At 47.5% G+C, this 11,090-nt stretch overlaps 1 protein-coding gene across 9 annotated transcripts in view; it reads left to right on the top strand.

Annotated features, from left to right (window-relative positions):
* Positions 1-11,090, top strand: part of MAP4 (microtubule associated protein 4) — a 141,989-nt gene that overhangs the window by 68,261 nt on the left and 62,638 nt on the right. For all 9 annotated transcript variants that reach the window (XM_063452876.1, XM_063452871.1, XM_063452877.1 and 6 more), the window contains exons 6-11: positions 1,929-2,033; positions 2,720-2,818; positions 3,350-3,481; positions 4,412-4,534; positions 5,871-5,999; positions 7,136-7,234. In XM_063452876.1, coding sequence (XP_063308946.1) covers positions 1,929-2,033; positions 2,720-2,818; positions 3,350-3,481; positions 4,412-4,534; positions 5,871-5,999; positions 7,136-7,234 — 687 coding nt within the window. The remainder of the gene's footprint in view (positions 1-1,928; positions 2,034-2,719; positions 2,819-3,349; positions 3,482-4,411; positions 4,535-5,870; positions 6,000-7,135; positions 7,235-11,090) is intronic.

The following is an 11,090-nucleotide window of genomic DNA, read 5'->3' as shown; positions in this document are numbered from 1 at the left end:
GGAAGGGGTACTGCTGTGGGGGGGGGGGAAGGGGTACTGCTGTGGGGGGGGAAGGGGTACTGCTGTGGGGGGGGGAAGGGGTACTGCTGTGGGGGGGGGAAGGGGTACTGCTGTGGGGGGGGAAGGGGTACTGCTGTGGGGGGGGAAGGGGTACTGCTGTGGGGGGGGAAGGGGTACTGCTGTGGGGGGGGGGAGGGGTACTGCTGTGGGGGGGTGGGAAGGGGTACTGCTGTGGGGGGAAAGGGGTACTGCGGGTGGTAGGGGTACTGCTGTGGGGGGTAGGGGTAGTGATGGGTGGTAGGGGTACTGCTGGGGGTAGGGGTACTGCTGGGGGGGGTAGGGGTACTGCTGGGGGGGGTAGGGGTACTGCTGGGGGGTAGGGGTACTGCTGGGGGGTAGTGGTACTTCTGTGGGGGGTAGGGGCACTGCTGTGGGGGGTAAGGGTACTGCTGGGGGGGTAGGGGTACTGCTGGGGGGGTAGGGGTACTGTGTGTGGGGGGTAGGGGTACTGTGTGTGGGGGGTAGGGGTACTGTGTGTGGGGGGTAGGGGTACTGCTGGGGGGGGTAGGGGTACATCTGGGGGGGTAGGGGTACATCTGGGGGGGGTAGGGGTACATCTGGGGGGGGGTAGGGGTACTGTGTCTGGGAGGGTAGGGGTACTGCTGGGGGGGATAGGGGTACTGCTGGGGGGGATAGGGGTACTGCTGGGGGGGATAGGGGTACTGCTGGGGGGGATAGGGGTACTGCTGGGGGGGGATAGGGGTACTGCTGGGGGGGATAGGGGTACTGCTGGGGGGGATAGGGGTACTGCTGGGGGGGATAGGGGTACTGCTGGGGGGGATAGGGGTACTGCTGGGGGGGTAGGGGTACTGCTGGGGGGTAGTGGTACTGCTGTGGGGGGTAAGGGTACTGTGTGTGGGGGGTAGGGGTACATCTGGGGGGGGTAGGGGTACATCTGGGGGGGGTAGGGGTACTGTGTCTGGGAGGGTAGGGGTACTGTGTCTGGGGGGGATAGGGGTACTGTGTCTGGGGGGGATAGGGGTACTGTGTCTGGGGGGGATAGGGGTACTGCTGGGGGGGATAGGGGCACTGCTGTGGGGGAGAAGGGGTACTGCTGGGGGTGGTAGGGGTACTGCTTGGGAGATAGGGGTACTGCTGGGGGTGGTAGGGGTACTGCTGGGGGGGAGTAGGGGTACTGCTGTGGGGGGGAAGGGGTAATGCTGGGGGGATAAGGGTGTTTGGGGGGTAGGGGTACTGTTGTGGGGGGTAGGGGTGCTGTGTGTCACCTTCTTACCTTTAATGAAGTAAGGGGGGGGGGGGGGCGGCACAGCCATCCCTGGTGGTCTGGTGGTGGCAAGCACTTCAGGGGGAGGGATCTGTGAAGCAGCTCCCCTGTCGTCCCGCGCGATGCTGTGTGGAGCGTTGCCATGGTAAGGACAGGGGAGCTGCTTCACAGATCCCTCCCCCTGCCTCCCGACCCGGAAGCAGAGTAGGCGCCTGCCATTTCGGGCAGGCAGGTGCCTACTCTGCATTGATGGTGAACCTATGGCCGCGTGCCCACAGAGGGCCCGGCGTGCCACAGGTTCGCCATCACTGTTCTAGGATATCTGCATTGCTTTAACGATTAATCATTGTCTCTTAATACACTTGTAATCTGTCATTTGTGTAACTGCACACTGCACTTTATGCTACACAAAGCATTAGTAGCAAATAAACTGGGGATCTGCAATCCTAGAACGTTGGTGTGTAACGAAAGGCACTATTACATACACTATATAATGCGTGTTAAATAGTGTATACTTTTTACTGATGGTCTGTCCTGATTGATCAGTACGTTTTTACACTGGGGTATAGGAGCTACTGTGAATTGACCTTATTCTCAACAGATGGACAGACCTATATAATGTGATAATGCTTTTCTTTTACAGAAGCCATATCTAGAGAATGCTTATTGGATCTCACAGAACCAGCACAGCCAGCTGACATAGATCTCCTATCAGAACAGCCAGTGGCTCCAGGTCCCAACCATACAGGTGAGTTTTAATGTGAAGAGGAGAATTCATATCCCAAATTATTTTCCAACCTGTTTTGTTTTTAGATAGTGTGCTTTTTTTTTTTTTTTCAAACCATGGCCTGTCGACTATTCTTGCACCATATTTATAATTTTGTATTTTATATTCATTCTGCAATTCTATGATTTCACATAAATGAGTAATTAAAACTTGTGGCCCCATGTAGCCACGATGCCAGATGTGCAGTGTAAAATCTCTGTGGAGCTGAACATACACATGTGTAGGATACATCCTATGTAGCTGGTTTGGGGTGCGTTTTATGTGTAGGCCAGAGTAAGATATATCCTACCTAGCCTGGGCCGGGGTGGGTTTGTGTAGGACACATCCTATCTATCTAGCTGGACTGGGGTACGTTTCTATGAAGGACACAGTAAGATATATCGAACGTAGCCAGGGCTGGGGTATGTTTCTGTGTAGGACATAGTAAGATGTATCCTATGTGGCTGGGGTACGTTTCTGTGTAGGACACGGCAAGATATATCCTTTATAGGTGGGCTGGGGTACGTTTCTGTGTAGGACACAATAAAGATATATCCTGTATAGGTGGACTGAGGTACGTTTCTGTGTAGGAAGCAGAGCAAACTGGATAGGTACTGTTTTTGTTTTTAACCCTCTTTTGTTTCTAACCCTCTTTTGTTTCCTTGCAGAATTTTCTCAAGGTGCCTTCGATGAGGAGTGGCTCACTGGTTACCCTAAAGCAGGGGACACAGATACTCCAAGTGACAAGAATGAGGACCAAGGACATGGTATGAGTATCTGCTACTGTGGATGATTTGTAGGGTTCCCTATATATGCGTGTGGTAAATGTTTGTCGCATGTTGTCATAGATACTGGCAATAATCCATGCTGGAGACCTGCTCTGATTAGGCTGTTCTGCATTCGCGGGGTAGTGGGACTGTAACGGGCAATGGCTGCTCTAGAATTAGATCCATGTTAGCAGTTTCAGAGAGCAGTGACTGCATTGGGAGGGGGTCACATCTCTCTCTCTTGGCCGGCACTCGGAGAACATTGGACAGCAGAGTATGGAAATGAGGACTCTGTGTCAGTGTGGCTGTGTGCTAACCCTTGTGTCCTAGCGTCAGCAAGTGGCCACCTTATAACACAGCCACACTGGCACAAAGTCCTGATTCCCAAGTGTTGGCCATTCGCGGCAAGGGTTACACTTGCTAGCACTTGCCTCATTCCATGGCCAAGTGCTACATATTTGTGACTACATTTCGGGGGTGGGAGGGTGTGTGTGTCTCTACTTCATATTTTCCAAACTGTCTGCTTTTCAGCCGTCCTTTGTGATGCATCTAATGACACGTTGGTCAAGCATCCTTTTCAGATTACAGAAGCAGACCCCAATTCAGATATCTGGCAGCCGACCATCGCGGAGCAGATTGCGCTCGCTTCACATCATTCAGCAGGTGAACACCCAATCAGACTCCGAGATGCCATGTTAATATTAAACACAATATCTGTGCATTGGTGACTCATCCATACGAACCATCTCTCCGTTGTTACAAATACATATAGGGATTTAGAATGTGGGTGTTCCTGATCCATTGTAGATTGTTGGGCCCCTTTTACATTTTCTTTTAATCCCCCTACATATGAGATCTGGATGGGTGATCTCTGACCAATCCAGTGTTCCTTAATAGCGCAGCATCTCTGCCCCATATAGTTACATAGTCCATCGAGTTCAGCCTTCCTCACATATGTTATTGCTGTTGATCCAAATATATAAACCTTGCCATTTCTCACAAATACAGGGATTGTATTTAAACATCAAGACCAGGACATTAAGCAGTAGTAGTTTTGATGTTTAATGTCCTTAACATACGTTTTTGTGGATGACCAGTTTGCTTTTAAGTTGGTGTAGAACAATGTATAGCAGGAACTTCACTCATTCATATGAGCACAAATTGGGTGCTAGCAGGCCAAGGGCAATCACAATCCCCAAACAGGTTAATTCAAATGGAACAAACACGGTCCAGGCACTCCAATGCAAAGTTGTATCTGTTCCTCTGCTAGCCATAAAGACAACACAATGTATAGTCCCAATTTGTTTCACATTACTGGGGCATTTTAAGCTTCGAGTATGTGATTATTTAGCATTTAATCTTGGCCTAGCCAGAGCCATGAACAATGGCAATCCCTCCTCTACCGAGATATTGGGTACTATTTGGGTTCTCTCCGTGACACCTGCCTTGCACCTTTGCTGTGTGTACTTGTGTTCCCCCGAATAGTGATCATGGCTGAGTGACTAGCAGTGGGCACGTTTATAGCCGGCTGTGTGCAGCTGTCGTGTCATCTCATTCATTCTCAGTCAGTCGCTGTCTCTGGTTTGCGTTTAGAGCCCGTCGCAGTCCCTGATGAAGTGGTGCTTAATTTGCCGGAAGGTCCTGCCTCTGTGTGTGATCTAACTGAGGTGACAGGGGACTCAAGATTCGCTGACTCACTTCACTCAGAGGAGATGGGTAAGGGCGAGTCACGGAACGACCTCTTTTCACGCTTCCTTTAAATTATTTACGTTCTGCTTAAAAAAAAAAAAAAAAAAGTTCTCTTCCAAGCAGGTTTTTAAGTAAACGTCTCCGGTTTCTCTAATGTGCTTAGATTTTTTAAACTGTTCTAGCCAACTCCTCACAATGTCTGGCTTTACATGGTAATATAGCGGGGAGAATCAGGAGTGGAAGGCACGTGGGTCTTCCAACTGGAGACTAGAAACTGAACTTATTAACCCCTTAAACACACGTTTTTATCTATGTCCTCATTGCAGTCTGTTCTTTTTAAGAGCCTATTCCCATTGTAACTTTCTGCTGATTCACTCACAACCGTCTGTATAGAGTATCTCAGGCTAAATATGGCTGGCATTCCATGCTGGCACAGGGAATTCACAGTATTATCACACAGAACAAGGCAGAAACCAGGAGCTATTAGCGTGAGTTCGGCTATTATTTTTAGTCCATTTTAAATTATGACTGTTTTGTTTATTGTATGCAATAATGGTTTAGGACCCTGTGCAATCACGAAGATTTCAGGATATTTCTTCAGTGTTAATTAAATGCTGATTGGAGAGATTAAGTGTTGCAGAGTTAGGGTTTAGCACTGGCAAGGCAGAGCCCACCTTCATTTCATCTGTTTATTACTTTGTGCTGTTACATGGTGTGCTTCTAGCTCTCATTTCATGTGGCTCTAATTAGCCTACTACCGTGAAGTGAATTGTTCTATAACATTTGATGTGATTTTGTGTCACGACATTTTATTGGGCTTGATGGAGAACTGTCTGCAATCTCTGGGGTTGCTATCATCCGGGCATGCTTTACTGTGATGGGTGGGTACTGAATCAGCCCACTTTGTGGTTGGTACAGTCTTGGCATGCTATGAAGTGGGTAGGTACTGACTGAATACTCTAATGGGTTGGGTGGGTATGAAATCTACACACTTGGGGGTGGGTTAGTACGGCTTTGGCATGCTTTAGGGTAAGGTGTTACTATACCGGTATGCTTTTATTGGGTGTGTGGATATTGCCTGGTCACGGTCGGGGTTGTGTAGGTACTGTGTAGGTACTGTGTCTGCATGCTTTGCTAAAATGTGTGGCTACATTTAGGGCACTAATTTTGTGCTTGTGTGTGCCATGGGTGGGTGAAATTGGTCAATGCGCAATATTGATGTTTCATATAGTGTGTGGCTTTCTCTGTACTGTTCTAGTTTGTATTTTTTTTTTCTTCTTATGTTTCAACATAAACTGTCTTTGTGTCTGGCAAAAACAGAATATTAAAATGAATAACCCAATACATACACTTTCTATCCAAGTACTGGAAGTTGAAGGACCAACAGAACCCAAACCGAGCGCTGCTGCAGCTTTGCCAGTAGAATCTGCTGCTAGCACTGATGTCCTGTCATCCACATTACATGAGCAGCAACCTGTGGCACAAAACCAGGGTAAGAACGGATCTGGACAGGTTTAAAGCAGAATCAAAAATAGTTCGAAAAATCTTTCTACCGAGGACGTAGCACCCCTGGTGGCAGACTGGTTCCTTCCTTCCAGGTGTTGGCATTGCTCCCCCTTAATAAATGAGGAATTGACATTTAAAACGGAGTTTGGAATTTTGGAGCTCTGGGATGACTTGGTTTCCCATCCTACATGGACCTACACTACTCTGAATCTGTTGTATATGATACAGGAGTTTCAAAGGATTCAGTTCAGCTCTTGGTTGAGCCATTCTTTTAATATAACCTAGTAGCCATGTGTGTAGAAGATGTAGTCTGTAAAGTGTAAGTCGAGGTTAGAGGTCTGAAGTCTCCATTTTACTGAATGGTACTGTTTAACCGGCAGAGACGTCATTGCTTTTTTTGGATAATACAGTTGAAAGCTGCAGGGTCACTGCCCGCTATATTCACTGCTCTACCAAAGGCTTATTCTGTTAACTGTTCAGACCAAACCTCCTAAGTTATTGCTTTATTTATACAAATCCAGGGGTTTATTTTACCCCGGAGGAATGGTTGATGTTTTGTTTGCATTAAACTTTGGTCTCGCTAGACACGTTCTGGTTACGTTAGAACACAAGTTTGTAAGAAAATGCAGAATTATCTCCGAAGTAGACCTTTTCCATTCATCTCAAACTTTCAATCCACATTTCCAAGACACATTCTAGGCCAGCACACGATTATTCCTCCAATAGAAATATATTAAAGTGGTACTATCTCTTTATTCAGTCTAACATTTTCATCAAGGCAAGCTTTAAAATAACTTCAGCTGGAATTTCTTCTTGTAGAAGTGGTTGCATGTCTGTGTGGAGGCTGCCATCTTGGAATTGCATCACAATTTCTAAAATGTCAGAGACCGCTACATGTAAAGAAGGCTGCAGAGAATGTGATTTCAGCAGCCAATCAGGACCTGTGATTGTCTGAGTAGCTCCCAGCTTTCCATTGACCCCTCTGATGCTCTGTACCCAAAGAGCGAAAATGTTGGCAAAAAATGTTAGACTCTGCCGAACAGATTTTTAAAAACCTCAACAAAAACTGACAGATAATGGTTTTCATCCTGTTCATGTGATGTGCACTTTATTTTACTTCAGAACAACCTGATGTGATTGCAACGGCCCCTGAATACCTCGCAATGGAAACACAAAAAGAAGGGTCTGAGGGAACGCCCGAGGCATCCGACCAACCTGCAGGTATGTGATATAAAGACTACTAGTTAAAGGGACACTCCAGGCACCCTTCTGCCCATTGGAGTGGTCTGGGTGCCAACTCCCACTACCCTTAACCCTGCAACTGTAAATATTGCAATTTTCATAAACTGCAATAATTACCTTGCAGGGTTAAGTCCTCCCCTAGTGGCTGTCTACTAGACAGCCACTAGAGGGCACTTCCTGCTTCATAGCACAGGTTTTCTGTGTGAGGACCTCCAGCGTCGCTCAATTCCCCATAGGAAAGCATTGAAAAGCATTTTTAATGCTTTCCTATGGAGAGCTCTAATGCGCATGCGTGGCATTGCCACGCATGCGCATTAGGTCTCCACAGCCGGCGGGTGGGATCAGTCTCCCCCGCCGGCTGACTTAATGATGGGGAAGAGCGGCGGCGACCCGAAACCAGCGGGGGTCTCCTGTAAGTCACTGAAGGGGATTTCACCCCTTCAGCAACCGGGGATGGATGGTGGGAGGGAGAGGGGACCTGCAGTACCAGGAAAACGGATTGTTTTCCTGGCACTGGAGAGTCCCTTTTAAGCAGTGACTGTGCCATTTTCATGTTGCAATTTAGGCGCTGGCCTCTTACTATGCAGGCTGTAGAACTGGCGGCATGTAGTAGTTAGGAGGCTTATTGTCTGGAAGAGGCTGTGTTGTGCTAGCAGATTGTATATTAAAAGAATGTGACATCCATTCTCTCACTGAAATACAAGCCCTGAAGTCGGGATAACCGTGTTCTGCTCAGTCCTGTAATTGCTAAATTAGGAGCACTTCCATTCTAGTGTAAGGGTTAATGCAAAGCAGATTCCTGCCGTTCTTGTTGCTGTCTGCACAATACAAAGCAATGTGAACATGTCAACTTTCCTGGGTCCCTCCGGGTGTCTTTGGCCTCAAGGTCCTTCTTCCTGGATTCCCCTTCAGTGAAATTGCTTGACCATGTCAGCTGAGTGCTTTCAGCCAATGGGCACAGTCCTTTATCAGCTGTGCACAGTCACATAGTGTATTATAACTGCAGCTATAAGGTTATGGTGCAAGGAGGTCCCCTGTCTCCCTGCACACAGTGTATTATAACTGCAGCTATAAGGTTATGGTGTAAGGAGGTCCCCTGTCTCCCTTCCCACAGTGTATTATAACTGCAGCTATAAGGTTATGGTGTAAGGAGGTCCCCTGTCTCCCTGCACACAGTGTATTATAACTGCAGCTATAAGGTTATGGTGTAAGGAGTTCCCCTGTCTCCCTTCACACAGTGTATTATAACTCCAGCTATAAGGTTATGGTGTAAGGAGGTCCCCTGTCTCCCTGCACACAGTGTATTATAACTGCAGCTATAAGGTTATGGTGTAAGGAGTTCCCCTGTCTCCCTTCACACAGTGTATTATAACTCCAGCTATAAGGTTATGGTGTAAGGAGGTCCCCTGTCTCCCTGCACACAGTGTGTTATAACTGCAGCTATAAGGTTATGGTGTAAGGAGGTCCCCTGTCTCCCCGCACACAGTGTATTATAACTGCAGCTATAAGGTTATGGTGTAAGGAGGTCCCCTGTCTCCCTGCACACAGTGTATTATAACTGCAGCTATAAGGTTATGGTGTAAGGAGTTCCCCTGTCTCCCTTCACACAGTGTATTATAACTCCAGCTATAAGGTTATGGTGTAAGGAGGTCCCCTGTCTCCCCGCACACAGTGTATTATAACTGTTGTTAGAAGGTTATAGTGTAAGGAGGTCCGCTGTCTCCCTTCACACAGTGTATTATAACTCCAGCTATAAGGTTATGGTGTAAGGAGGTCCCCTGTCTCCCCGCACACAGTGTATTATAACTGCAGCTATAAGGTTATGGTGTAAGGAGGTCCCCTGTCTCCCCGCACACAGTGTATTATAACTGTTGTTAGAAGGTTATAGTGTAAGGAGGTCCGCTGTCTCCCTGCACACAGTGTATTATAACTGCAGCTATAAGGTTATGGTGTAAGGAGTTCCCCTGTCTCCCTTCACACAGTGTATTATAACTCCAGCTATAAGGTTATGGTGTAAGGAGGTCCCCTGTCTCCCTGCACACAGTGTATTATAACTCCAGCTATAAGGTTATGGTGTAAGGAGGTCCCCTGTCTCCCCGCACACAGTGTATTATAACTGTTGTTAGAAGGTTATAGTGTAAGGAGGTCCGCTGTCTCCCTGCACACAGTGTATTATAACTGCAGCTATAAGGTTATGGTGTAAGGAGTTCCCCTGTCTCCCTTCACACAGTGTATTATAACTCCAGCTATAAGGTTATGGTGTAAGGAGGTCCCCTGTCTCCCTGCACACAGTGTATTATAACTGCAGCTATAAGGTTATGGTGTAAGGAGTTCCCCTGTCTCCCTTCCCACAGTGTATTATAACTCCAGCTATAAGGTTATGGTGTAAGGAGGTCCCCTGTCTCCCCGCACACAGTGTATTATAACTCCAGCTATAAGGTTATGGTGTAAGGAGGTCCCCTGTCTCCCCGCACACAGTGTATTATAACTGCAGCTATAAGGTTATGGTGTAAGGAGGTCCCCTGTCTCTCCACACACAGTGTATTATAACTGCAGCTATAAGGTTATGGTGTAAGGAGGTCCCTGTCTCCCCGCACACAGTGTATTATAACTGCAGCTATAAGGTTATGGTGTAAGGAGGTCCCCTGTCTCCCTGCACACAGTGTATTATAACTGCGGCTATAAGGTTATGGTGTAAGGAGATCCCCTGTCTCCCCGCACACAGTGTATTATAACTGCAGCTATAAGGTTATGGTGTAAGGAGGTCCCCTGTCTCCCTGCACACAGTGTATTATAACTGCAGCTATAAGGTTATGGTGTAAGGAGGTCCCCTGTATCCCCGCACACAGTGTATTATAACTGCAGCTATAAGGTTATGGTGTAAGGAGGTCCCCTGTCTCCCCACACACAGTGTATTATAAATGCAGCTATAAGGTGATGGTGTAAGGAGGTCCCCTGTATCCCCGCACACAGTGTATTATAACTGCAGCTATAAGGTTATGGTGTAAGGAGGTCCCCTGTATCCCTGCACACAGTGTATTATAACTGCAGCTATAAGGTTATGGTGTAAGGAGGTCCCCTGTCTCCCCGCACACAGTGTATTATAACTGCAGCTATAAGGTTATGGTGTAAGGAGGTCCCCTGTCTCCCCGCACACAGTGTATTATAACTGCAGCTATAAGGTTATGGTGTAAGGAGGTCCCCTGTCTCCCCGCACACAGTGTATTATAACTCCAGCTATAAGGTTATGGTGCAAGGAGGTCCCCTGTCTCCCCGCACACAGTGTATTATAACTGCAGCTATAAGGTTATGGTGTAAGGAGGTCCCCTGTGTCCCTGCACACAGTGTATTATAACTGCAGCTATAAGGTTATGGTGTAAGGAGGTCCCCTGTCTCCCCGCACACAGTGTATTATAACTGCAGCTATAAGGTTATGGTGTAAGGAGGTCCCCTGTCTCCCTGCACACAGTGTATTATAACTGCAGCTATAAGGTTATGGTGTAAGGAGGTCCCCTGTCTCCCAGCACACAGTGTATTATAACTGCAGCTATAAGGTTATGGTGTAAGGAGGTCCCCTGTCTCCCCGCACACAGTGTATTATAACTGCAGCTATAAGGTTATGGTGTAAGGAGGTCCCCTGTCTCCCCGCACACAGTGTATTATAACTGCAGCTATAAGGTTATGGTGTAAGGAGGTCCCCTGTCTCCCCGCACACAGTGTATTATAACTGCAGCTATAAGGTTATGGTGTAAGGAGGTCCCCTGTCTCCCCGCACACAGTGTATTATAACTGCAGCTATAAGGTTATAACTTAAACTGTCACAAGACTTCTTAAT

The sequence above is a fragment of the Pelobates fuscus genome, chromosome 4, assembly GCF_036172605.1.
Source record: "Pelobates fuscus isolate aPelFus1 chromosome 4, aPelFus1.pri, whole genome shotgun sequence".
In the NCBI taxonomy this organism is placed as follows: Eukaryota; Metazoa; Chordata; class Amphibia; order Anura; family Pelobatidae; genus Pelobates; species Pelobates fuscus.
The sequence above is the reverse complement of the archived record's forward strand: the minus strand, read 5'-3'. Positions and strand labels throughout refer to the sequence as shown.